The following is a 13,903-nucleotide window of genomic DNA, read 5'->3' on the forward strand; positions in this document are numbered from 1 at the left end:
TTCACCTCCACACTAAACCGGTTTCTCCTGAAAATCTGCCCCGCTGGCGCTGAGGTGCACAAAATGTGCGCTGTGGGGGAGTAAATTAAGAGGGCGTGAAGACGTTTCCAAACGGATATCGGCCTATAGCTGTAAATAACTCAAATAATTATCCGAGTCGTGGCGTTTTGTATTGACGTGTCCCTCTTCCGAATTGAACCTGGAGACCGCTGCGCTGCGGCAGCTTTGGGATGGAGGGCTGTTGTCGCAGATGCATGCCATGTTTGAGTCGCTTATGGAACTGGATATGGCCAGAATTCCACTACCCGAACATCATGCGGCCGGCCGAGATCCCTACCGTTTCAGGTGATATCCGTGTCCCAACCCCTAAGAAGAAACCCTCGCAGCTCTACGCTGCTCTCTTCGATTTCGAAGCCCGGAGCGAGGAGGAGTTGACGGTGAAGGAAGGTGACAAGCTGTCGGTCATTGAGAAGAGGGGGGATTATGTCCTGGCCAAGAAACTTACGGGCTCGCTGGAGTCTGGTTTGGTACCGGCTAATTATGTGGCACTTCTGCAGGATGAATTCGCCAATCACAAGTGAGTGAGAGTCTTATTTTGCGTGTGGATTTGTAGATTTGAGTTCAGATGCTATTTCACAATCACGTTTCTCTCTGGTTGAGACAAGACTGGGACAACACACGCGGGCGTGCTAGACAGCAGATTTGTAGACTAGTTTTTTTTTTCCTTTATTAATTTGGCCCTCTATTTGATCTTTAGACTAATAAACCACACAGCATGATGTGATTTTTCAGTTTAATCTAAAAAGTTTTGACTGTGTGCGAGTGTGAGTGTGTGTGTGCGTGCGTGTGTGTGTGTGTGTGTATGTGCGTGTCTGCGTCTGCAGCACCTGACCCTATAGATGCATAGGCCTATATTGTACAGTAACAATGCCGTGTTGAGTTTCTGTTTGCTATCAATTACAAATATAGGCTAGCTCATGCCTGGCAATTGTCAGTTTAGGCTAAGACACGCGGAAATCAAGTTATAAGCAACAGTAGCCTTCTTGGATCCTAAAAGTTGGAGTATACGGATAACATCTGACCTCACCCGCACCTTTGCAGTTTCAGTGAAACTTAAGGGTCATGGAAACGCGCCAAACTGGTCCCAGGCGCAGGCGCGCCCTTTGATAAAGAGAGTCAATATTACACAGAGAGAACAGACCATAAACGTCACCTTAACGTTCCCACTAAGATTGATGTGTTGGTTAATAGATAACCTACATTATAATGTAATTGGCCTATTTGTGTTGAGTGGGCCATTGGGTATCCATGTAGCCTATTTGTGTATGTGTCTAATCTATTTCATTCTGTTCTCTGAATCTCTCCATTTGCTTAGTGTGCTTAATGTTTAGGCAGTGCTTAGTGTGCCGTGTGTGTTTGTGTGTGTGCGCATATACAGTGTGTGTGTGTGTGGGAATGTATGTGTGTGTGACCTGCTTTAGGAGCATCTGTCTGCTTATCCATATGAACATGCTTTTTGTCTCTTTTCCTGCACATCTACCTTTTCTTCTATCCATCCATCCATCTATCAATCCATCTATCTGTGCGTGTGTGTGTGTGTGTGTGTGTGTGTGTGTGTGTGTGCGTGCGTGCGTGTGTGTGTGCGCGCGCGCATGTGTGTGTGTGTCAAGGTGGTACTATGGGAACATCAATCGGGTGAAGGCTGAGAAGCTACTGCTGGCTTCTCAAAACAAAGATGGCTCTTTCCTGGTCCGCATCAGCGAGAGCCACAGTGACGAGTACACCATCTCAGGTGTGGTGACCCCCCCACCTCCTCCGTCTCTTCCATCACCATCCAACCGTATCACGCTGTGACGGTTAAAGCTACAGCAACAATACTCTGTGTACTCGTGTGTGTGTGTGTGTGTCCTTCACAGCCAGGAGTGAAGGGAAGGTCTTCCACTTCCGTATCCAGCGTTCGGCCATCGGAGCCTACTTTGTCTCTGACAAGATCTCCTTCGCTACTTTGGGTGAGCTCATCAGATACTATCAGAACAACTCCAGGAGCCTCGGTGTGCTTCTGGACCTGCCCTGCGCACAGAAGGTGTGTACCACCCCCCCCCCCCCCCCCCACACACACACACACATACATGCATGCATACACACTCACACGTGCACACAAACACACCCTAAATTCTCCCCTAAACCAAGTGGAGCTGATGTAGTGCAATGTAGTGCAGCGTAGCATAGCGTAGCGTAGTGTAGTGCAGCGCAGCATAGCATAGTGTAGGATAGTGTAATGTAGCGTAGCTTATCGTAGTGTAGGATAGTGTAATGTAGCGTAGCATAGTGTAAGGTAGCGTAGCGTAGGGTAGTGTAGTGTCAGGGGTCAGGGACAGTGAGGTTGCTCAGAAGACGTCTCAGTGATTCTAGACTTGTCTTTGTTTCTTTGCAGCGGAGACAGTGACACCCAAACAGAGACCAAGACAGAATCAGAAGTCCCTCACACACACACACACACACAATTTTCCTTGCATTTCATTTTTTTTTACTTTTTTGTAATACATTTTTGGCATCATATTTTATTTAAAGATACATTTCTATTTGATCAATAATTTCAATGCACTGTCAATGATTTGTCTTATTAACTTATGAGCAGAGGAAGCATTTCATTTAATTTTCTAAGAAATTTGATTATTTGTGTATTGTGATTTACCTGCATTTTAATTCTTATTTCCCAATCATTTCACTTATTCATAATTAGCAGTAGGCTACTAGATCATGTCCATGTCCGTTGTTTTGTAGCACCTCACATTATTTAGAATAAATTACCCATTTTGTATTGTTTTGTTTGTTAGATCTATTGCCATCCCAAGTTATTCGTTCGTTCGTTCGTTCATTCGTTCATTAATTTGTTCATTCAAACCAGGAAGTCTATTGGTAAAAAGTATTGGGCCAGTAATTGATTGGTCATTGGGTCAAATATTCGAGCCAAGTAGGTGAAAAATATGTTGATGTGGCCTTGAGGCTGAGCAAGGCACTTAAAGCTCTTAAAATCGCAGAAAAATTTAAAAGCAAACCAGTCCAGTGACATCACAGTGACATCACAGGACTGGTTTGCCCTTTGAAGTTTTTAAACGATATCCGCGATTCCATCTTCTGTGTAGGGAAATAGCCATACTGACATTGATTTCAAAAAGGCCTTCACACAGAATTTAAGCATTTAATCCAAATAATGTCACCTTAAACAAGTTTGACTGTGCCCCTTTAACCCTAATTGTTCCTGTAAATTGCAAAAGTGTCTGCTAAATGACTACAATGTAAAAATGAAAATCCATTCATTCATTCATTCATTCATTCATACTCAACCTATGCCTTAATCTACTATCTTGTTCATCACCCATTTTAATTGAAATGATAGCTTGTAAATGTAGGAGGATTAGTGAATTGTAGGCTACATTGTAATCAGGAGGACATGACATAATATGACCACATCTGTATTAGTTGTACCCACTGACCTCCTACAGGGGGGCGCTGTCTCACCAGTAACGGTCCTGTCTGCTGTATCTTCTCTTCAGCCTTGTAAGGATTCTACATCCTTCTTTCCTCCTTACATTGAGAAATCACTGATCTTATATGAAGGGATAGCTAACGGCTGTGAGAAAGAGCTTAAGATTTCACCTATCCAGTCACGTTAGATCAGAGGTCGACATGTTCAAATAGAACAGTGGGCCTTTCTGTGCCTAGGGACTACATTAAGGGCTGGTTTCCCAGAAAAGGATGAATTAGCCTTCGACTTAAATATTGGTGATTTCTCAATGGCAGAGCTGCTTAGAGTAGTAAACCAGCTCGGTGCCTGATTGTCTGCCCCCTGTCCTCCGGGCCACCAGAGGGAGCTGTTCGACATGGAGCCGTGGGAGCGGCCTCGCGAGGAGTTCAAGCTGCTGAAGAAGCTGGGTGAGGGGCACTTCGGAGAGGTGTGGGAGGCACTGTGGACCAGCGGGACCACCCCCAACCAGAAAGTGGCCATCAAGATGCTCAAACAAGGTCTGTGTGTGTGTGTGTGTGTGTGTATGTGTGTGTGTGTGTGTGTGTGTGTGTGTGTGTGTGTGTGTGTGTGTGTGTGTGTGTGTGATGAAGTAACTTAGATTTTAGAACACTGCCAATTACTGTTGCATTTTTTTTCACCAATGTACACATCATCAATCATCAGTTCAGGCACACATTTGAATATATTCAAGTATTTTGTATCATGTGTTTCAAAGGAATTAGTATGGCTCTGCAGATGTGACAATATTCTCTATAGGAGTAATTAAACTTTTCAATAAATGAATTAAACTGTAGCCTATAGATTGGCCATGTCCATCCATCAAACAACGACAAATAATACTTGTTCTTGCACCACTCTTGATTAAAGCTGCAATAATTAATTTTACATTACAATAAATGTAATGTAAGGCAAAGTGAAGAATAGCAAACTAAAAATACAATAGGTGTTTAATAGGTAGGATCCTGGTAGTACTTCTTGAAGAGATGACTTTTGAGCCTGCGGTGAAAGATGGGCAGGGACTCTGTTCTCTCTGTTCTCTGTTGAACTCTGTTCGTTCCACCACTGCGGGGCCAGGACAGAGAAGAGCTGTGACCGTGTTGATCGACCGCAGGGGCCTCGGAGTGACGGGGCAACCAGTCTCCCCAAGGTAGCAGAGTGTAGCGGTCGGGAGGGAGGTAGGAGGGAGCTGTTCCTAGCTATTCCTAGCCTAGACTAGTACTTACGTATGTCTTCAAAGCCCTCAATGGTCTCGCCCCAGCTTACATCAAAGATCTCCTGGACCAACCTACCAGCTTCAGGCCTGAACATCAAGCTTCCTCTGAACATCAAGTCCGCCACCACCCTGGACTCCTTTAGAGCACAGCTTAAAACTCACCTCTTTGTCGCAGATGATCTATAATGTATGTCCTTGTCTTGTGTCTTAAATGTAGTTTCTTGATTATTATGTGTCTCTGCAGTCCTTTGTTTTGTTTGTCTCTCTTTGTACCCGGGCTGCGCCCCGGGCTGATGTAACAGTTGGTTTGGGGGCGCATTATCAATAAAAATAACATAACATAACATACCAGAGTTTTAAGCTGGAATGCGAGCTGCAACTGGGAGCCAGTGTAGAGAACGGAAAAGGGAAGTTGTTATTCACATTTTGTCATATCAGATTGTTTCATTGAGCCATAGCGTCCTAATAGCGTCCTAGTGCAATTATTCACCCCTACCAGTCGCCACGTCTTGTCATTCCAGCATTTCTGCCTGTGTTGTCAAATAACGCCCTGTAACTTTTCTCCTACCCTGTGCATAGAAGTTTTAGGCCTTTAGTAAACAACTTACTGCCATCTGCGGTAGGAAATTGATTATTTTCCCATTAACTGTAATGGTTCTCTTGTTCCACAAGGTGGAGCCATGTGATGTGAATGGAAAGAGAGAGAGAGAGAGAGAGTGTGTGTGTGTGTGTGTGTGTGTGTGTGTGTGTGTGTGTGTGTGTGTGTGTGTGTGTGTGTGTGTGTGTGTGTGTGTGTGTGTGTGTGTGTGTGTGTGTGTGTGTGTGTGTGTCTGTAGCCATGGGAGAAAGGTGCCAGTCTCTCTTCTCCCGGTGCTCTGTTGTGTCACCCGTGAACAGCATGGCTCTGTCTGCGGACGGTACAGTAGGCGGAACAGGAAGTCACCCTACCATCCACTTCCTGTTTCTCACACTCTACCATCCACTTCCTGTTTCTTACACTTAAGGTGGCTGTGGCTCCGGAGATAGAGCAGGTCGTCCAATGACTGCAGGGTTGGTGGTTGGATTCAATGCTCCTCCTGTCCACATGTTGAAGTGCCCTTGAGCAAGACACTGAACCCCAAATTGCTCCCAATGAGCAGGCTGGCACCTTGCATGGCAGCTTGCCGCCATTGTTGTGTGAATGTGTGAATGAGAGGCCGTTGTAAAGGGCTTTGTCCGTTAAGGTAGAAAGGCACTATATAAGTACAGTCCATCTACGGCATACACACATACCCACACTCATACAGTAGACATACATCCTGCACATACAGTAGGACCCCACTCATCCGAACCCAACGGGACCGCAGGTCGTTCGGATCTCTGAAATGTCCGGATGACTGAAACTTATGTTAAAATGCACCAAATTCAATAAGTGGTATACTTGTTTCATATAGACTCATAATAGACCAATAAATACCCTTAATTACTTGTGAAAATGCATCAAAATTGCAATCAAATGGCCAACTAAACTCATATAGCCTAGCCCATAATAGACCTACAGTAGCCTATAATAAAATAACCGAATTTCCACTTGAGTGCATGCTTTGATCAAATACAGTACTTTATTCTCAAATGAGGCGTACGCTGCATCGATAGGCTACTGTATTCGCAGAACAACATGGTATAGCCTAAAAACAACCCAACATTAGAACAATTAGAGCAAATGATAATAAATAAATAAATAAATGAAATGACAGACAAGTTGTTGTGTCTTAGGCTATTGTAGCCTAAAAGAAAGTCTCTAAAACAACAGATGTAGGCTAACGTGGCCTAGGCTGTAGGCTATTATTTAACAAATACAGTAGGTCTAGTAGGCTAATCTACATGCTCACAACACGTCTGTGTTCCTGAAGTCCATTAACTGGGAACGAAAAATGACTCGATGCTCCTCTGCTTCAGGTTGCTGACGCGCTTTCTGGCTACCAAGGAATGCAGCTCTCGCGCAGCAGACTCGTTTGCTCGACATTAGAGTAACAAAGAAATGAAACGTGACAGTAGGCTACAGCCTACAGGCAACATGTAGGTCTACATACAGTTCTGTTTTTATTCACAGTAGGTTACAGTACTGTAATGAAAATCCCACCAGTAACCAGATAGCAGGCAAAAAAGAGTTTTTTTAAGCCTGTCCGGTAGACCGGGAGGTTCGGATCTCTGAAGTTCGGATGATGTACTTACATGCAGTACTGTATTCAAACTACAGAATGTATAATTGTACTTTTCTCTCTCTCTCTCTCCTCCCTCCCCTGACAGAGGACACTAAGCAGGATGAGTTTGTGAAGGAGGTGCAGGCGCTGAAGAACCTTCACCACCCCAAGCTGATCCAGCTGCTGGCGCTCTGCTCCCGGGGAGAACCAGTCTACATCATCACGGAGCTCATGACCAAGGGCAGCCTCAAGTCCTACCTGGCCTGTGAGAGACCTCCTAGCCCCAGCGCCCTACCACCCTACTCCCTAGCTCCTTACTCCCTAACCCCTACTCACCTAGACCCTACTACCTAGCCTCTAACATCATGACCAGGGCCAGTCTCAAGTCCTACCAAGCCTGTGAGTTACCTCCTACCCCCAGCTCCCTAGAACCCTACTCCCTAGTTCCCTACTCCCTAAACCCTACTACCTAGACCCTACTACCAGGGGTCGGGAACCTGTGGCTCCTGAGCAATATTTGGCTCTTGACTACTCATCGTTGGCTCCCACTCAAATTTAGAATCAGTAATGTAGCATACAAGTACAGTAGTAGCCCAATACCAATATCGGATTGAATAAATAGATATACTGAAACCAATTTGATAAAGGGTAAGTTTCGTTTGGAATGCAGCCAAATATTGGCCTGTCCGACATGAGCAGCATGGACAATTGGTGGAAAAGACCAGACTGTTAGTTTAACTCTGCTGTCGGTGGGTTTCCAGCATTTTTATTTTTTTTAATTGATTTCATAAGTGGTACGATTCAGGAATGAAATGGCCTCAAGCAAGAGAAACGTGCAGCCATTTTAAAGAAGCATGGGCCGAGTTACACAGTCCCAGCTAACGCAGCTGGGCTCCCGGTGTGGTTGATTAGAAGAGCAATATCGAGGGACTACAGTACTGTTCCACGCAGTGTTTTTCATCTTTCAAACTCATCGTTTTCATCCGTTGTGGCTCCCACGGTACATAACAAATGTAAAACATCCTGCTGTGAGAAAAGCTCCCGACCTCTGACCTATGACCCTAGCCTCTGACATCATGACCAGGCTCATGCTCAAGTCAACCTGGCCTGTGGGTTACTACCCCAAATCAAACCCTAGCTCCTACTCCCTAGCCCCCTGGCCCTAGGTCCCTAGCTCCCTCCCATGACATAATAACATGATGTGTGTTTATGTGCACTTGTGTGTGTGTGTGTGTGTGTGTGTGTGTGTGTGTGCGCCCCTGTCCTATGTGTGTATGAGTGCATGCATGTGTGTGCCCCTTCCTGTGTGTGTGTGTGTATGTGTGTGTGTGTGTGTGTGTGTGTGCGCGCGCGTCTGTGTCCATCCTCCAGCCCCAGAGGGCCAGGTGCTGACGTCGGCCCACCTGATCTACATGGGCAGCCAGGTGGGCGAGGGCATGGCGTACCTGGAGGACCGCAGCATCGTGCATAGAGACCTGGCCGCCAGGAACATCCTGGTCGGGGACGAGCTCGTCTGCAAGGTGGCCGACTTCGGACTGGCCAGGATCATAAAGGTAGGCAAGGAGTGTGTATGTGGGTGGGGGGTTCTGTGTATGTGTGTGTGTGTGGTGTGTGTGTGTGGGGGTATTTTATTTTTGTGTGTGTGTGTGTTGTGCAGGGTGTGTGTGTGTGTGTTTGCGTGTGTGTGTGTGTGTGTGTGTGTGTGTGTGAGGGGCGGGGGGTTTTGTGTTTGGATTGTTGAGTGTGTGTAGGGGGATTTTTGCATGTGTGTGTTGTGCAGGTAGGTGGGTGTGTCTGTGTATGTGTGTGAGGGGGGGGTGTGTGTGTGTTAGGGGGGGGTGTGTCTCTGTGTGTGTGTGTGTGTGTGTGTGTGTGTGTGTGTGTGTGTGCGTGTGTGTGTGTGTTGTGCAGGGGTGTGTGTTGACGTGGTCCTCTCCTCCTCCAGGACAGCGTGTACACGGCCAGGTTGTGTGTGTGTGTGTGTGTGTGTGTGTGTGTGTGTGTGTTGACCCTCCTCTCCTCTCCTCCAGGACAGCGTGTACACAGCCAGGTTGTGTGTGTGTGTGTGTGTGTGTGTGTGTTGACCCTCCTCTCCTCCAGGACAGCGTGTACACAGCCAGGTTGTGTGTGTGTGTGTGTGTTGACCCTCCTCTCCCCCCTCCAGGACAGCGTGTACACAGCCAGCCGTAACACCAAGATCCCTGTGCGCTGGACTGCCCCGGAGGCGGCGCTCTACCAGCGCTTCTCCGTCAAGTCTGACGTCTGGTCCTTCGGCGTGCTGCTCTATGAGATGATGTCACGGGGGAAGATGCCCTACGAGGGTATGAGCACACACGCACGCACGCACGCACACAGGCGCGCGCACACGCACGCACGCATGCACGCACACACACATACACACACGCGCATGCACACACACACACACACACACACACACACACACTGATAAATACAGTCTAGTGCTAAGCCTCTTCATGTCTCTCCAGATACGCCTTTCTTATCTGTGGGATAGTCCTATTCCAGACAAAGGCAAATATGGTTTTATCTACAGTAGCTCCTTACAGAAGGACAGAAGGACTTTTGTTTGAAACAAGAATAAGATTCAGGGTATAATAGTCATAGATAATTGTCATATTGATAGAATGAACCCCACCAGATAGTGTGTGCAGTAGGACGTGTTGATGAACAGATAAGGTCCTGTCTGTCCCTCTCCAGAGTTATGTTTGAATAGCTTACTGTATCTGTGGGTTACAGACATGTAAAAGTGTCATGAATTTCTTTCAAACACATAGAAATAAACAGATATATATATTGTACTGTATGCTTAAAGCTAAATCAAATGAAATTAAACTTTATTTGTACGCCGTATTTCATATACAACGGCTACTGTACATACACATACCCAGGTACACACCCCCACACACACACAAAGAATATACATTGAGTACAAAAATATATATACATACAGTATGCAAATAATATACATACATACATACATACATACATACATACATACATACATACATACATACATACATACATACATACATACATACATACATACCCACAAATACACATATATTACTTGTAGTGCTATTGGCTATTTATAATCTTTATTTCTCTCCTCTCCTCCTCTCCTCCTCTCATCCCCCCAGGGAAGAATAATAAGGAGGTGCTGGAGCTCCTGGCGTCGGGGTTCCGGCTGCCCTGCCCCGCCCGCTGCCCCCCCAACATCTACCGGATCATGGTGGACTGCTGGAACCCCGAGAGCTCCAAGAGGCCCTCGTTCCACGCGCTGCACACCCAGCTGGACACCATCTACGCTCGGATATACTACAAGACCGTGGAGGTCTAGAGCTGGACACCATCTACGCTCGGATATACTACAAGACCGTGGAGGTCTAGAGCTGGACACCGTCTACGCTTGGATATACTACAAGACCGTGGAGGTCTAGAGTGGAGGTCTAGAGTGGAGGTCTAGAGTGGAGGTCTAGAGTGGAGGTCTAGAGTGGAGGTCTAGAGCAGGACACGGACATGACAAGGAGGGGAGGAGAAGGAATGGAGGAATATGGAGACTGGATTTTTCCATTAGCTTGCGCCATGTGGTGGACACTGTTCTGATCACGACCCTAAGGCCCTGACCACGCTAGTCTGTTGTCTTTTTCCATCTCTGTGGGATCCATCCGATGACGGACAGCATAGATGACGGGTTACGAATTCCATCTCCATGCAAAATCGGGGGAACTTGCCAGACAGATGGATTGACTGTTTAGCCAATGAGAGCCTGTTAGTAGCTTTCAGAAACCTGGCGCCCGCATTCTACGCATTCTATACACATTCAACCGGACAGTGAAGTCCTTCTTATTGTCCATGTGTTTTCTGACTGTCTGGTGTGGCCAGGGACTACAGGTACACTGTTCAGTCTTCACTGTTGTGGAATGCATCTGTCATTGTTTCCATGTGCCAGCTCTTTGGGTATGCATTCATAGGGCATGTTTTATGATTTTAGCATTTTGTTGATCTTCTGCCTATTGAGGTCATGTGCAATATAACTATCTTCCTAGCTGTGTGAAGAGAGACAGGAGAGGAGGAGAGAGGGGAGGGGGGTGAGGGCGGGGCAGGACAAACAAATAGATTGAGGAGGAGAAGAAAAGAGTGATTGATTTGATTTACAGGGTTCTGTCTCATAGCACACCCAGGCAGCCAATCAAACAGAGGCCCAGTAGGCCAGACGGCCAATCACAGAGAGTGTCGATGTTTACGCCACAGAGACTTACTCAAAGACTACAAACATGGAGGATGCAGTGGCCACTTGAGACTGGAATTTGGATTTTAACTGAATGGATTTTACCTTGCTACTACAGTATGACAATGTTTTTTGAAGAAATGCAATTTTTACATTTTCCGTGCATGATACAGTATATTTATAGGAGCTGGATGGTTGGGGAATCTTGAGCCATATACGTATTTTATTCTTCCTCGATTCACCCAACATTGTCTTGAACGCACCATCAGGTACTTAACAACAGACATGATAATAATAAAGTATTTTTTTTACAGAATTGTGATTTTTTTTTACATTGTGTGCATGTGTGTGTGCGCGCACTTGCATGTTGGTGTGTGTTTGTTGGAGTGTGTGTGTTTGGGTGAGAGAAACAGATGATGCTGAGAGGAGAAGAGGATGGAGGAGGGAGACAGAAGGAGGAGTGGAGAGGAGGAGAATATAATTAAACTACGGTGTTATTAGAAGTCAAACTTCCTTTTCTGAGTCTTGATGATGTACAGTAAACCCTCTTCATCTTTCTCCATGGCAACCACCTCATCAGAGGGGTTTTGCTCACAGGGCTATGATGTCAGGGTTAAACATCTTTATCTACTGATAAAACACCTATAAAGTGCTAATGCAGTCTGTCACTCACTACCTGAGGGAGTTGAAGGTCACACTTCATCCCTGTTTCACTGACTGGAGTGGACAGTAGAAACAGTGTTCCTTCAGAACCAGTCAATCATGACACTCATTCTAGAACCTAAAACTGTCACTCAAACTCTCCGCTTAGCAACCAGGAGCACCCTATTGTGATGTCATAAAGGACAAACCAGAATCCATGGAATTAGAATTCAGCAACTCAGCATTCTGTGGTCAAACCAACACTTTCTCATCATTCACCTGCGATACACCTGTGGTATACATCTGCGCTCCAAACATTGTTTCTATAGCTCTCGTTGCTTTGCTGCTTTCTTGCTCAGCTTTATTGATTTCCTATCAGCCTTATTGATTTCATATCAGCCTAATTGATTTCATATCAGTAATCTCCATCAAAGATCCTTCCAAGGTATGTTTTTTTTATTTTTTTATTATACATACATAAAGTAGTTGATTTTGATTCATCTAGAGGTTATGATTTAAGAAACAGACTGACAGCAGACACAAGGCTACTTGATTAACATAACTAAGATGTATTGGACTAAAGGCAGTTAATCCTGGATTATAATCCACTTCCTGTGGTCTCCAGGTTTCCTCTGAACGATCATGGACTCCACGTCCAACCAGACTCACCCCTGGGTGCAGTCCTACCTGGACCAGCAGGTACTGTCAACTCTCAGAACCAAGACCTCTCAGCTGCCCACACACAGTCCCACATCATACAGCTGACTTTACAGTAGCTAATCAAATTAAATATGTGTCCAGCTGCTTGGCCTATCAGCCGTCTGATCAGAGGTTCCAGAGCTAATGATTGGTCTGTCCCTCCAGCACCAGCTCATCAGTGAGTTCCTGAGTCTTCAGGAGCAGGGTGGGCTCCCCTCTGACATCACCGTCCACCACATGAGGAGATGGATCCTGTCCAACGCCAAGAGAGCCTTCCTGAACAGGTGGGTGGAGTTACATAGACACACACACACACACACACACACACACACACTTCAGCATGTCATTGTACTTGGTACGTGTGTCTTGTACACATGACAAATAAACGTCCTTCAATCCTTGAAATTGGTGTTTGCATAACAGAGTTGGGTTTCAAATCCTTCTTGTGCCTCATGTAGATTCCAGGAAATGGGGGAAGGGAACGACCTCCACTTCATTGAACTGTTGAGGAACAGATTCTCTTTCCCTGTTCTGACATTCACAAACATTTGACAATGTAGCCTATATTAAGTGGGGAATATTTTCATCATTGAACCCAAATGTCAGACTGGGTGCTCCTGCTGAAGCCTGCCTGCTCTTGTCCACACAGATGTGGAAGGTGAGGGCCTCTCACAGGCTCATGGAGATCGAGCAGGACGTCCTGAGAGAGCTTCAGCGATGCAAGTCTTCCCAGTCCTCCAGCCAGGTATAATAATGTTCCCCTGTCCCTGAAACAATCTGCTAACTGTACCATGAACGTGGTCTAGAGGCCTGTTCAAGTCTAGGATTTTGAGCTGTTGTTTCTCCTCTCTTCCACTGGAGATAACCATGGAGGGACAGGGGCTGTTGACCAAGATGGCTTCTCCTCACTGTGAGTGCCCAGCGTACTCAGCTCTCATGAGTGGCAACGCAGGGTTGGGAGCTCTGGACCAGGCAGACAGGGACAGGAACAGCAGCACCCCTGACACCCTCCAGAGGGCCCTCTCTGACCTGTGCTCCAAGGTGAGACCTGAGACCCGGACCAGCAGGACGCCCCGGCAGGTCGTTGTGCACAGCCAAACCATCAAGCACATCATCTCCCAACTGCTTCTGCAGGTCAACCACAAGGCCTTCCGGGATGAGCTTTGTCTGAAGACCTGCTCTCTCCTCCTGGACACCCAGGAGATTCTCTGGTCCTTCCCCTGGGTCCAGGTCACCAAGGAGAAGCAGCTCACCAACACTCTCCTTCAGTCCTCTGATGCCTACCAGGTGTCCAAGGCTGTCTTGGAGCAAGTGGAGCAGGTGCTAGCCCCCAAAACGGTGCTGGCCAGAGCTCTAGAAATCGGCTCCAGCATCTTCTCTCACTACCTGGT

General features: G+C 46.4%; 1 protein-coding gene across 1 annotated transcript; it reads left to right on the plus strand.

Annotated features, from left to right (window-relative positions):
• Window positions 1–230: 230 nt before the first annotated feature.
• On the plus strand, window positions 231–10,280 carry srms (src-related kinase lacking C-terminal regulatory tyrosine and N-terminal myristylation sites; the record flags this gene model as incomplete). Its single annotated transcript, XM_084445994.1, has 8 exons — window positions 231–577; window positions 1,671–1,792; window positions 1,917–2,083; window positions 3,870–4,026; window positions 7,032–7,190; window positions 8,297–8,478; window positions 9,090–9,246; window positions 10,081–10,280. 8 exons carry the CDS (start codon window positions 231–233, stop codon window positions 10,278–10,280), a joined length of 1,491 nt encoding a protein of 496 aa, XP_084302120.1.
• Window positions 10,281–13,903: the final 3,623 nt, after the last annotated feature.

Source organism: Borostomias antarcticus (assembly GCF_949987555.1).
Source record: "Borostomias antarcticus genome assembly, chromosome: 11".
Lineage (NCBI taxonomy): Eukaryota > Metazoa > Chordata > Actinopteri > Stomiiformes > Stomiidae > Borostomias > Borostomias antarcticus.